Source organism: Saccostrea echinata, unplaced genomic scaffold (genome assembly GCF_033153115.1).
Source record: "Saccostrea echinata isolate AGI-Se365-2 ecotype Australia unplaced genomic scaffold, CSIRO_AGI_Sech_v1 ptg000064l, whole genome shotgun sequence".
NCBI lineage: Eukaryota > Metazoa > Mollusca > Bivalvia > Ostreida > Ostreidae > Saccostrea > Saccostrea echinata.
This window is the reverse complement of record NW_026889813.1, coordinates 7,075,534-7,088,992: the sequence shown is the minus strand read 5'-3', so window position 1 is coordinate 7,088,992 and position 13,459 is coordinate 7,075,534. Positions and strand designations below refer to the sequence as shown.

General features: G+C 32.4%; 1 protein-coding gene and 1 long non-coding RNA gene across 2 annotated transcripts; both read left to right on the top strand.

Annotated features, from left to right (window-relative positions):
• The first annotated feature begins 7,124 nt into the window (after window positions 1-7,124).
• On the top strand, window positions 7,125-8,704 carry LOC133175757 (uncharacterized). Its single transcript, XR_009719315.1, has 4 exons — window positions 7,125-7,203; window positions 7,558-7,605; window positions 7,834-7,891; window positions 8,500-8,704. It is a non-coding gene; the product is annotated as an uncharacterized LOC133175757 (long non-coding RNA).
• A 3,153-nt stretch (window positions 8,705-11,857) lies between these two features.
• Window positions 11,858-13,459, top strand: LOC133175881 (uncharacterized). Its single transcript, XM_061311020.1, has 2 exons — window positions 11,858-12,232; window positions 12,414-13,459. The coding sequence occupies exons 1-2, from the start codon at window positions 11,901-11,903 to the stop codon at window positions 12,874-12,876; spliced, it is 795 nt and encodes a 264-aa protein (XP_061167004.1). The 5' UTR covers window positions 11,858-11,900; the 3' UTR covers window positions 12,877-13,459.

The following is a 13,459-nucleotide window of genomic DNA, read 5'->3' as shown; positions in this document are numbered from 1 at the left end:
TTGAAAGAACTGGAAACACAAAACCGACATGTTGAAAACTTGTGGCAAACCTTCGAAACCAACCTATTCATTAGCCTGAATAATAACGTACCAACAAAAACATTAAAATCGAACAACAGGCTTCCATGGATTAACCACAATATCAAAAAGATGATAAAAAAAGAAACAAAACTTGTGTAATCAAGCACGAAGAACAGGGTCATGGACAAATCACAAACACCATCAGAAAGAACGCAAAAGGCAAATTAGGAAAGCAGAATGGAACTACATAAACACAGCAATCCTAGAGGGTATGGAAAAGAACAACTCACAGCCATTCTGGAAATTTGTCAAATCACGGAAACAGGACAATATTGGAGTAGCACCTCTTAAAGATAAAGGGCATTTAATTAACGACAGCAAAGAAAAAGCAAAGCTCCTTTTGAGACAATTTTCATCAGTCTTTACAAAGGAGAAAGTAGAAGTAATGCCCTCAACAAACATCAACCTTAAAGCAGGAATAAAAAGAATCATTATTAGGGAAGAAGGTGTGGTAAAACTGCTAAGAAACATCAATCAACCAAAAGCAGCTGGACCTGTTAACATCCCAAACAGAGTCCTAAAACAATGTGCAGACCACATAGCACCATCATTGTCGATCATATACCAAAAGTCTCTAGATACTGGGAATCTACCAAAAGACTGGCTCAGCGCAAATATATCGTGTATTTTCAAAAAAGGAGATAGACATGCAGCCGAAAACTACAGACCAGTCTCTTTAACGTCAGTACCTTGCAAACTACTGGTGCATATTTATGTCGACAAATGATGAAACACCTGGAAAACAATAAAATATTAACATCCTTGAACCATGGCTTTAGGTCCGGATATTCATGTGAAACCCAGCTCACTATAACCATACATGACATGTTGAAATCCTACGATAATGGCCACTAGGTAGACATAGCAATTCTGGACTTCTCCAAAGCATTCGACACTGTTCCCCATGATAGATTCCTTCACAAACTTTACCAGTATGGGATACGAGGAGACATTCACACCTGGCTTACAAACTTCCTTACAAAAAGAACAATGAGAGTCCAGTTAGAAGGGGAATACTCAGATAATGCCAATGTGGAATCCGGGGTACCGCAGGGAACTGTGCTGGGACCAACACTTTTCCTCTGCCATACAAACGACCTACCCAATGCTGTAAAATCATCAGTACGGCTTTTTGCTGATGACTGCCTTTTGTACAGAGACATTAAATCCATCAAAGATCGGGACATACTACAAAAGGACCTGGACTAATTGGAAACTGGGCATCGGACTGGGGAATGAGATTCAATGCAAAGAAATGTTATATATTAAGTCTTCGAAAAAAAATTAATAGTCAGTACACCCTTGAAAACCACACTCTAGAACAAGTGGCATCAAATCCCACTGTCCAAGAGAATGTAGGAAAATGGCATACATTGCACTCGTAAGATCTATAGTGGAGTATGGAACTATATCATCTGGGACCCATACACCAAACAGGAAATATCTAAATTAGAATGTATACAAAGAAGGGGTGCAAGATTCATAATGAAAGATTATAAATCAAGGGAAGAGGGTACAATATCCAAGATGCTTAAAGAACTTCACCTTCCCTTATTACAAACCAGACGACAACAACAAAGGCTGATCTTTTTCTACAAAGTGGTTGAGGGGCAGATACCAGCTATAGCACCTGACCAATTCATTAAACCCCAAAAACAAAAAAGAAACATCGGACCTAAAGTTTTTGAAGATTATGAAACAATAAATATAATAGATAGTAGAGTAAGGAACAACAGCAAAGCAGTGGAAATACCAAACGCAAAAACAGACCAATACAAGAAAAAAACTCATTCTTTATGCGCACCGCAATAGACTGGAACCACCTGGAAGAAGTTGTCCGCGCCCCAAAGCTAGGAAGCTTCAAGTCTGCGCTACAACAACGTAGCGATTAAATGCGCCCTCCTCCCGTCACATTAAAGCCCCAAAGGGATTCTGTGACGTACAGATACAGATAACAGAATCTGCCTTTTGTGTGAAAACGATAAAGGTGACAAATTTCACTATATTCTTTGCTGTAAAAAGTTAAAAGATGAAAGAAAATTTTGTATTCCCAAATATTATTTGTCAAGACCAAATGTTTTCAAACTAATTTTATAAATTGTTTTCTTTTAAAAATGTAGGCTTATTAAGTAAATTTTGTTCGTTTATTAACATTGTAAGCAAGAAAGTCAAACCTCCTTGTTATTTATATTAGCAATTTAATGTAGTAAACACAATTTGTACACATATTAAATATTCTGCTCTCGCATATATGTCAATGTTATAATTGTAATATGTTAATAAGTTAAATAACAACACTAGAGATACTAGAACTGACAATTAGGGGAAACAAGCAGGACAGCAATGCTTTTTAAGGTCAGACGACACGTTCCTAGAAAATATGTAATTTTTTCCCAAGAATTTGTCATTGAAGTTTAACTTCCTAAACAATTTTCCTCACCAAAAATTGAGGTACCTTACCAGGCATTTGGGCAAGATACCAGAGGGCGATATTTCTTATATAATCTTTATGAGTAATCTTTTGAATTGCCAATGTCACAATTTTGGTGTACTTACTTTTTAAACATATTGAAAACAATGTAGAAATCACAAGAGAATGACAATTATGAATAATTTTTGATATAATACCAAGGTATACAAAAATATATTTCAGGAACGTGTCGTCTGACCTGAAATATATATTTTTCGAACAGTAATTAATAGTTGCATATTAATGCTTTTTGCCAATATGTTCTGATATTTAAATTGTGCAATTACAAGACTTACCTTTGAAATACGCTAGTATACTAAGTATTTCTTCACTATCAAAATGTTCCAAAATTTTCAAAATGCAGAACACAATTTAGTGATTCCTACACTCTAAGTGAAACATACATCAATTTAAATGCTCATTAAAATAACATTGCTTTTGAAAATATCTACAGGTGCCTATTCGAAAAATTATATGATAGATATGCATGTATGTTTACTTTTAATGTTTTTACATAATTTATATTGGTGCTAAAAAAATAATACTAAAGATGCAGTTTGATTTCAAATTACTCCTTTATGTGTTAGACTAAAAAATACACATATTTGTTCCAGAAAAGCTATGACTTTTTTGTTCAAGAGACGAATGTTTTGAAAGGTAGCGTCACCAAAGAAAAAGACGTAAGTAGACATTTTCCCTCTCTGATAAATAGTAGAATACATTGTATTTATTCATGTGTATATTAACAACTCTAAGTCGTGACAGATTAATGGAAGAGAAGTCTTGTATTTTCAAGTTCAGCCATTTTTCACTTTCACAAGTAGACTTATTTTTGTCATTTCCACTAAAATCTTTTTCAATTTAATTTTTTAATGGCAATTGTATTCAGCTGTAATTGATTACTTTTCCCCAAGTAATTAGATTTAAACAGTAGTCGTGAAAAATCGGATTAGTTGTTACTTAATTTAATCAATTACAGCTAAGAATATGACTGTTATCATGATTATTTTCTGATTGCTTTTGATAACTTATTCAAAAGTGCATTATGATATTGGAAGATTCTGTATATGTCAATATTTCTTATCATTATATAGTCTATAAATAGCCTCTATATAATCTATACAAACGCAAACAGTTCATAACACTACATATTCACCGGATTTGAAGCCGTATTCACCGGAGGGTCAGTGCGCGTGCAGTGGCATTGTGACGTCACAATCAAGGCCTCAAACAACGTTGAAAACAATGCTTGTGCAACGGTCGGAGCTAGCTGGATATTTGAGCAGGAAAAATTGTTTTGCAAGTCAATGGCAGGATTATTTTTTTTCAACATTTCGATGTCTTACACACAGCGAAAGGAAAACACAGAAGATATAGGTTGTAATCTGGACATTTGATTATTTTTCTACTACAGAAGTTCGTTAATGAAAATGGAATCGTCAGGCATCCTTCAGTGTCTTGTTCATTCAAATTCTGACTATATAATAAAACAATTATGGACTCTTTCGATGGTGAATATGGTTTGTTATTCACCACAAAGATATCAATATTGATATCTTTCTGGTGAATAACAAACCATATTCACCATCGAAAGAGTCCATAATTGTATAATATTTAAAGGCATACCCAATGATTTATCATTTTTAACATGGAATTCAAACCCCCATCCTTCACCCCCTCCCCCACCACTCTCACGACTGATGAAAGTATTAAAATGAAACCCTAACTGGTATGCATTTTCTCTAAATTTCTTTTGCATAAAGATATAAATTGTTTCCTGCTATTATCTTATTTTTTTTTTATTAATTTAACTGTTGATGATAATGATATGTAATCAATCCCACACTGTGTATATATCTATTTAATATGAATTAAAGCTATTTATCTGGTCAAAGTCTAAATAAATATAGTCACATTTCCGATAGCATTGATTGTTATACAAGCAAATAAAATAGCAAACATGCAAATTATGCAGTTCAATAATTTCTGGAAAATACAAAAATTACACCCATTTTCTCAACACGTAGAACATTTAAGCAATTTATCATTCTTAAATGTATTTCAAATGTTTTAATGCATGTAATGGTTTCAAAATTAATGTAATTTAATCAATTACTTTTCAAAGTAATTGACCTTGTGTATGGTCTAGGCTCTAACTCTAAAACCCTTGACTGGAAACTCTAGCATTTTTTATTGCAACATCTCATGTCCAAGTAGAACTTAGTACCAGTGTTTGTGCCCTGGGTTCACTAGTTAGAACCAGTCACGGTAGCCTAGTGGTAGGGAGGCCCGGTTCGATTCTCGTTCGCCGCGCCGCGTCAAACCTAAGACGTAAACATAGGTAGTGACTGTTCCTTCGCCAAGCGCCCGGCATTAGAAAAGTAGAAAGAACTAAAATACTGTACAAGCATAAAAAAACATGCTATTTTCTCCAAATGCCTGGACACCTATATTTTTCTATCCTAAATTATATTTGTTGATCAATTTTCAATTAGAAAATGCATAACTGGTGTTTTTATTCGCATATTCTGAAAGTATATTTGAGATTTGTTAATTTTCCCTATACAATATGATTAACTATAATGATGAACTTTGAAGAAATTCCATGGGTAAATTCATGTTACTATGTGAAATCAGAGACATTTTTGTGAGCATTTTCAATTACTTAAAAGCTGATTTTCAGAACCTGATGATCGGACTACCATAAGCAAATTTGTTTTAGGAGGTTTTTTATCTTATTTTTGGAGTGATTTTATATGATGGTGAAATTTAGATCGAACTTTACTTTCAACACATTGAGTTTTTATCATTTGAAATGTTTTATTTTTCTTAGCAAGAAAAACATCCTTCTCATTCTATTGAGTATTTTTCATTCTGCAAATAATCATGTGCCAAACTGTACCAAAATGTGCTGTTGATTCAAATACTATATCTATTTTAAATTTTTGTAGGGTGGAATTTCCTTCAGTGCCTCTTATTCCTCTGACAGATCAACACTACTAGTTGTCGATCAAAAAGTATGTTTTCATTAATAAAACCATAATGTGTATTATTTTGCATGCATAAAGAGAAACTTTTCCAGTTTGCTTTTAAACATATAGAAGGGCAATAATGGTTGCCCGCTTAAATTCTTAAAAAAAACTTTAATTCATTTCTTATATATATTTTTTTGTATCAGGAGACAAGCTTCACAGAATTTGCTTACGGGAATGTAAAGGTTTAAGTATCCCTTTTGATAGTAATTATTAGTTCCGGTTTGATTTTGTTTTAAATGAGAAAATAAATATTTTTATCATATCTTAGGAACGAGAAAAATTCATTGATTACTTTGCAACTTTTCTTCTTTTCTTTTCTTAAGGAAGAGTATCGAGCAGATCATTTTTCAAAAACACAGGGTGTGAGTAATGTTTTATACATTTATTCATGATTCCTAAATTTTTAATGCATGAACAACTTTGTTTTCTTGGTTTCTCTTTCTCTTATATTCCTTCTAAGATAATTTTAAAAATTTAACGTACGAAACACAACGTACTTTAATAGCTTTGCTTCATGCAAATTTTTTTAATATGTAATTTTTCTTCTTTATTATCAGCAACCGTTTCCAGTAGATCAACATTTAAAAAGACGTATAGTGAGTAATCATATACATGTATATGAGCAATATTTCAGGGACACATATACACACAATAGTGTTAATATATATATATATATATATATATATATATATATATATATATATATATATATAGAAAGCACAAAGAAATTCACTTTTATAAGGATACCCACTTCCGCCCCAGCCCGGGGTTGAACTCTCGACCTACGGAATCTGTCTCCTAGCAGTACAGGAACAGCGCTATATATATATATATATATATATATATATATATATATATATATATATATATATATATATATATATATATATATAATCTATTTATTATTATTCATCCGACATCGGATTGAAAATTGAAATTTGTTATAACAAGCTCTGTCGTACAGTTTAGCCCTCTGTAAATAAATTATATTTCTCAGATAGTTTTGTAGGTATACCCATTGTATATATATATATCTTTAAAGCAAGATACAATGAATGAAAACGATAATACATACCTACAGCTTTTTAATAAATTTCAGAACAGTTTTTCGCCTTTTATTCCAAAACCGGATTATCCTGGAGCAGAAGTAAGTGCAATTGAATGCTGTCTAACTCATTAAGCATTAGAGAATTAGATAAACCCAACAGCAAGTCAATTAATATGTTTCATTTAAAACTTATTGGCTTCTTTATAAAAAAAAAAAAAAACTGTCTATTGTTTTTGTCGACAAAAACACATTTTGTGAACTGAATGATATTTTTTAAAAAAAAAATATCACATTTCAATTTACAGTTTGTAAACACCAAGATTTACACTTAATTTTTAAAGATTAAAAATATTCATACAATTTGAAATATAAATGCATTCTAGTGAAAAATCTCAACAGATGACAGATTTTATTTTTATCTTATGCCAGTGTCCATTTTTCAACTCACTGTCAATATTATATCCTTAAATACTTCTAATTAATAACAATTATTTTCTTTTACTTTTCCATAATGATTGAAGGAATTTTATGAAGTCCAAATCTGTGCAACACCAAGGGACAAACATATTGTAAGTTCATACATGTACCTCTCTATGACTACATGGAATATGAAGATAACGAACAGTAATCAAGCTCAAATGTCCAGTGAAATAATACAATATATAAGGAGAGCAAACTCGGACATTAAAGAACATAAGAGGTGAGATCAGGTGCCATTGAGGAGTAAGTATCCCCCTGTCGACGGGTCACACCAGTTTTCTCCTTGTAATTCCTCTTGTATGGATTTTTATATCCTTTAAATTGATCTCACTGATAGTAAGTAGTAATATTGCACACACATGTTTAACTTTTCCTACTATATTATTTACCTACTTTGGAAAATAAAAAAGGTTATTTTCATTTTTTTCAAACATTACATACAGACCATACATTCTTCATGGGAGCCAGATCCTGATTATTCAGATATGGAAGTAAGTATATTTTTATATACAACCAGTATTATTAGTTTACGTCTTTGAATATGCACGTCAATTTTCCTGTAAAATTACCTAATCCTGCTGTGGTTTGGATATTTTATATCATTTGAAATAAATGAGTTTTAAAAATATATTTGATATTTTATTGAAGTGAATGTTAACAACTTGAAATGGCAAATACTGAAAATAAATTTAAAGAAATGATTTTATTTTCTTTCGTAGGATGACACAGAATATGTTAATCTCAGGGAATACCACAGTATAGACAACAAGTTTCGAGGTAATTGTATCGACTTATAATACAGAATATAAATTACATATAAAAGAAATGATTTTTTTATGAATCAATTACCCTAGACCATAACCTTACAACGGATTAAAAGAAGATTGCTATTGACATGTTTAAGCAAGAATGAAAGAGAAGTCTGATATTTGTCATAATTCCAGTTATTATTATTTTATTATTACCAAAGAATAATAATTATCAAGCACAGCGTGTTTTTTTTATAAATAGAACTTTACCATGTGTGCAGTCATTTGTTTTAATTTATTAGAGGAAAATAATACATTTTTGATGTTGCTACGCAGCATCAATCAAGAGATATTTACACGTATATCAAAGGAAACAATGTTTAAAATATAATGTTTATATGCTGTTTATAGAAACCTTTATCAACATATATTGCACACATACAGTGATCCTTTCTATGGGTAAATACTTGCTGAATAAGTATATATGTTGTTCCGATTTCAATGTGTAAAAGAGTTTTTCAAAAACGTTATTTTTTACTTTGATTATCTATCATGATTTATCTATTTATTCTTTTTTTTAATCGTCGTTCTCAAACACATGCCACGAGTTTTTATTTCATTCTACTTTTTTTCAAGTTTTAAATGCACACAGTTGTTTGCCTCGGTATGGATACCACAAATGGCTTGTAGACTGGTGTTTAGAGGGACTGGACATGATATATGGTTTTACATTGGACCCATTAAAGAAATGCATTGTAGTAGTCGGAGGTGATTTTAGTGAGGAGAGCAAGTCACTTCTTTATTCAAAAAATGCAGACGGAAAGTGCTACTTAGAATTTACTAAAGGTTAAGCATACTACAATTTTATTTCATTCAATCTCCTGTATATATTAGATGTACTCTAAATCATGTTTAATCCCATGGGCTTAAAATGTAAATTCATCATAATATTTTAACTGGGAGAGGCGTGTCTAAACAGGGCTCTAATTGGCGACTAATTTAGTCCCCATGGCGCCTAAAATTTTTGATTGGCGACTAAAATTTTTCCATAAGTCGCCAAATTGGCGCCCATTTTAAATTGACTTGGCGATCTAAAAGAAGAGGAAATTATTTTTAGCAATGGACATGTCATGTTTTCCTAGGCACGTTTGAGTCCCTATATTCTAATAACTTTTAAGATTGGCGCCTTCGAAAAATGCCTGGCGACTAAAAATTTGCATTGGCGACTAAATATTTTTGATTAGCCGCCAGCTGGCGCCTAAATTTTAGAGGCCACTTAGAGGCATGCGAGATACTTAGTGAACAATAAGTGGAAGCTAAAGAGTTATAAGGTAAAAATTTAGAATTATGCCGATGATAAACTACAAAAATTACAATGGAATCGAAAACCTGATTATCAGTTTTAATTAAATGAAGGTATTTATCGGATAGTAAATGAAAAGGTGACAAATATAAAGTTGAAAGTTTATTCTGTATTCGTGACCTACTTCAGTTCAATATACTAGTATTTCATACCTGCGTAAAATTTAAAGGATACAAATCTCATCAAACAATTTGCATGCACATTTGTCAATGGATAGGCATACTTTAGTAGTCGAATATACGGCTTCAAAGTCATACATGAAAAATTTTGAAAGGAAAGTTATGATCTAAAAATGTTATTCCATAAGGATAACGCAATTTAATAGTTATCTATTCTACAGCTTATGCGTGAGTAGCACATGGCATTAAGATATGTACGGAAAATTATTGAGAGGGAAAATTCAACAAAATGTGTTTAATTTCACCTTTTCAAACAATTTCGTGTGTGATTTTTTGGATTTATTGGATGTCATTTTTTTCCGAATTCGAACAGCTGGAGGTCTTCCTGTTAATGGGTGAACGCAGAATATTAAAATATAGAGAAGACTCTAAAAAATGAAGCTATTGTCCAAAAAAAAAAAAAAAATCTGGATACGTTTTAATAATAATGTTCAGAAATTTAAAATAATTTATTATCTTAAAAAGCTGGACAAAACTATTAACAAACCTAATAAGTGCAAAATACAAAGTGATTTGGGTTTTATTTACCAGAACATTGTCATCGAAAAAAATTCTTTATTTGATTTTTTTTTTCAATTAATGAAAACTGGAAAGCTGTGAGATATCCTTTGAAGAATAACACCAGAAAATACATTTCAAGGCTTAAAAAACACACACACAATCTTCATAAATTTGAATTCAACGAGTTGTTTTTTTTTTAATTTCACATACAAAAAGTTAACAGTTAACAGTATTCTTTTTCATTAAAATTTAAAAATATAAAAACATTAATTAGTTATTTGAACATATCATCTACTAAATGACTGATATTTCTAATTTTAATTCTCATATTTTTCTTTTATTTCAACAGGAATGGTTGTCGACGCAGAGATCATTTTTCTCTATTTTTGACTCAAGATGAAAAAATAGAAAATCTTCTGTCGTTTTTAAATGCGGTAATTTTGTTGAAATACATGTACTATTGTGTAAAGAGTCAACAAAAGGGCTGACTTTCCTCGGGCATGCATATCTTTATTACTATAAATACTCCTAGACAAGGTTTCTAATTTACTAAACACATCTTCCTATGTTGTTTTAGACACATAATTCATGAAAGATAATCAGGTTAAGAAGGAAAATCACAAAATTTAATCTTTCACTAGAAAAAATAGAAATACTTTTCCTGGTTTAAAAAGTATAAACTTTTACAGGATAAAACATATTTGTACTTGTAAAGCACTGATACCTCTGTATGGCAGGTCAAGGCCAGGGTTATGGTTTTTCGAATGTAGGGCAAACTCAAAGGTCAAGGTTCTGTGGTTAAAAATTCTAGTATACCAAGGTCTTGTCACAAGAAATACATGTACATGTGACATTTGAAAGCCTTAGCACCAACCGTTTACAAGTTTTTCAAAAGTTGGTTAAATGCTAAGGTCAAGATCAAAAGGTCAAAGATGAAGGTAGCCAAAGAAATGAAATGTTAAAGCCCTAGCACTAACAAAAGTTATGGCCAAGTTAAATGTTTGGAAAAATTTTGCAAAAGTAGATCATACTCCAAGGTAAAGTTCAAGAGGCCTTAAATTTGATACAAAAATAAAGGTCTTGTCACAAGGAATATGAGAAATATGAAAGCGTAAAGCCTATGTCACATTTAAGTCGATGGTCCGGGACTAAATTTTTCCCGTACCGTCGACTGAAAAAAATAATCGGCCGACACAAGTACCGGGCGACGTAGAGTAGTCACATTATAATTCCTAGGAACACCAATGCCTTTTAAAAGTAAAAATATTTATGTGTTATTGTTCGCTGGTCCGCAGTTTAATTTTCACCGTCGGTCGATATTTACGAAAACCCAATTCCTAAAAGTCGAACGACCAACGACCGACTTTAAAAACTGTCTGCCGGTGGTCGGACGGTGATCGAAGGTTGGTCGACGGACTATTCAACGACTGTTTCAACTCAAGGAATCGGCCACCGACGCAGAAAAAATTATAATTTGGCTGGACTGACACAAAATTGGTCAGCAGACAAAAAAGAGGTAAAAATCGGGCAAGACAACGGCCGATGAACTGCCGATTGTCGCCCGAAAAATCCTATTTTTTCCTTAAAATACCGTCGGCCGTCGATCGCTTTTGGAAAAGTTTTTGCGGACAACAGATTAACAGGCAAACAGATTAACAGCTAGACACATACACTGTACAAGGATTGAAAAAAGCTAATAATATTTGCCCCCGAATATTCGATTACGGGGGTATAAAATAAAGATGGATGTAGGCTTAATACATTTGAAAACAGTGTTTTTCTACATATCAAATTTTGAAACATTTTAACATTGGAAATTACTTTTTTTTTCTTGCAATATTGGCTTTCGGTTTTCAAAACAAGGCACATATTAAATTTGCATTGATTACTAAATACATTCATCATATCACTTGTTAAAATGTTGCATTTTTGTATTAAATTTGATTTAGATTTCCGAAGATTTGCAATATAAAGAAGCTGAATTACATCTTGTTATGCAAATGGATACCAAACCAGAATCAGCGAAAGATATTTCAACTATAATACAAAAAACAAAACAATTTAGAATTCCAAAAGTTGTTCCGATCGCCAAACATAGCATAGCAATTAAACACCATCTAACAATATCACTTGAATTGAAACTGAATGAATATCTTTGTGACATTGAAAGACAGTTATCTGCTTTGCCGTCGGTGGATGGTGTAGCAGAAAGTTTGAAGAAAATAAGGGCGGTACTTGAAAGGCTTAGAAAAGCACAATATTTTCCAGAACAACATGTGGTTGAAAGGCCATACAATAAAGAACAAGTAATGAAAATTATTGAACGGTACGTCTCTCTCTCTCTCTCTCTCTCTCTCTCTCTCTCTCTCTCATAGTAGACTCAAACAGTATAATGTCAATTATATTTTTTTCGACGGATGGCAATAGAATACTTTCAAATATCTACTAGTTAATTGTATCAAAAGCACATTTATGCTCAGAGGTAAATGAACTTTTTCAAATTCCAGTTACCGAGAAAAGATTCTATATCATGGCTTTAATAAAAAAGGAGTCAGAATAGTCACTAATGATGAAACGGTGAAAGAAGATTTGCTAAAAAATTTCTCCAGTGTTGGAAATTTAGAGGTCAATATAACTGTGCAATCTGATTTGGAGATGACACCATTTGCTGACACAGGGATACCATTACATGGGGCAAAATGCGTATATAGACAACAAACTTCTGATTCTTTCTATTTTGATAACGATTATGCAACAACAGGTAGTCTAGTCAAGATAAATGCTTCTAGAATGGCCGCATTAACCTGCCAACATGCCTTTTTTAACCGAGAAAACCAGAGTGTTTTTGTAAACATTAATGGATCGGTTGTTAAACTTGGCAGTAATATGTTTTATCTTCGACAAATGAGTTGCATTCATGACGACATCGCCCCTTATAGACGTAAACGGACCAACAATTCATATTATTGATTCTAATTGTGAGAAACTTTTACTTGATGTGCAAAATGAACCAGCTCCAGCTGACATCTCTCGAAGAGATTTGAATGATTTGGTTGGGGAAATAGTTCACAAACGTGGTGCATGCACTGATTTAACTACAGGAATTGTTATTGAAACTGGCGAAATCCGACATCGAAACTTCCCAGAACGAGCTTCAGCAATTATTGTCGAACCTACGCGACGAAGAGGGCAAGTTCGGTTGTTTGGAGCACCAGGAGATTCGGGTGCGCTTTTATTTCAGCCTTCTTTGTCTCTTGAAAATAAATTAGAGGTTGTCGGTATGTTGTACGGTAGAGCCCCAAAAGATATTTTCCAAGATCCTTGTACTGTAATATGCATTCCCCTGGGAGCAGCTGTGAACAGGTTGATGCGTAGAATCCCTGGACTTCATGAAATTGACTTTTACAAACAATGATATACAAGTGTTGTCGGAAAAATGTTTTTCCAACCCATTTTTCTTTTTGAATTTATAATGCATAAAGATAAAAACATTTTTTCAACTTTCTTTACCCAACTTTGTTTCTTTTATTACGTTATGATAAAGTTTATAATT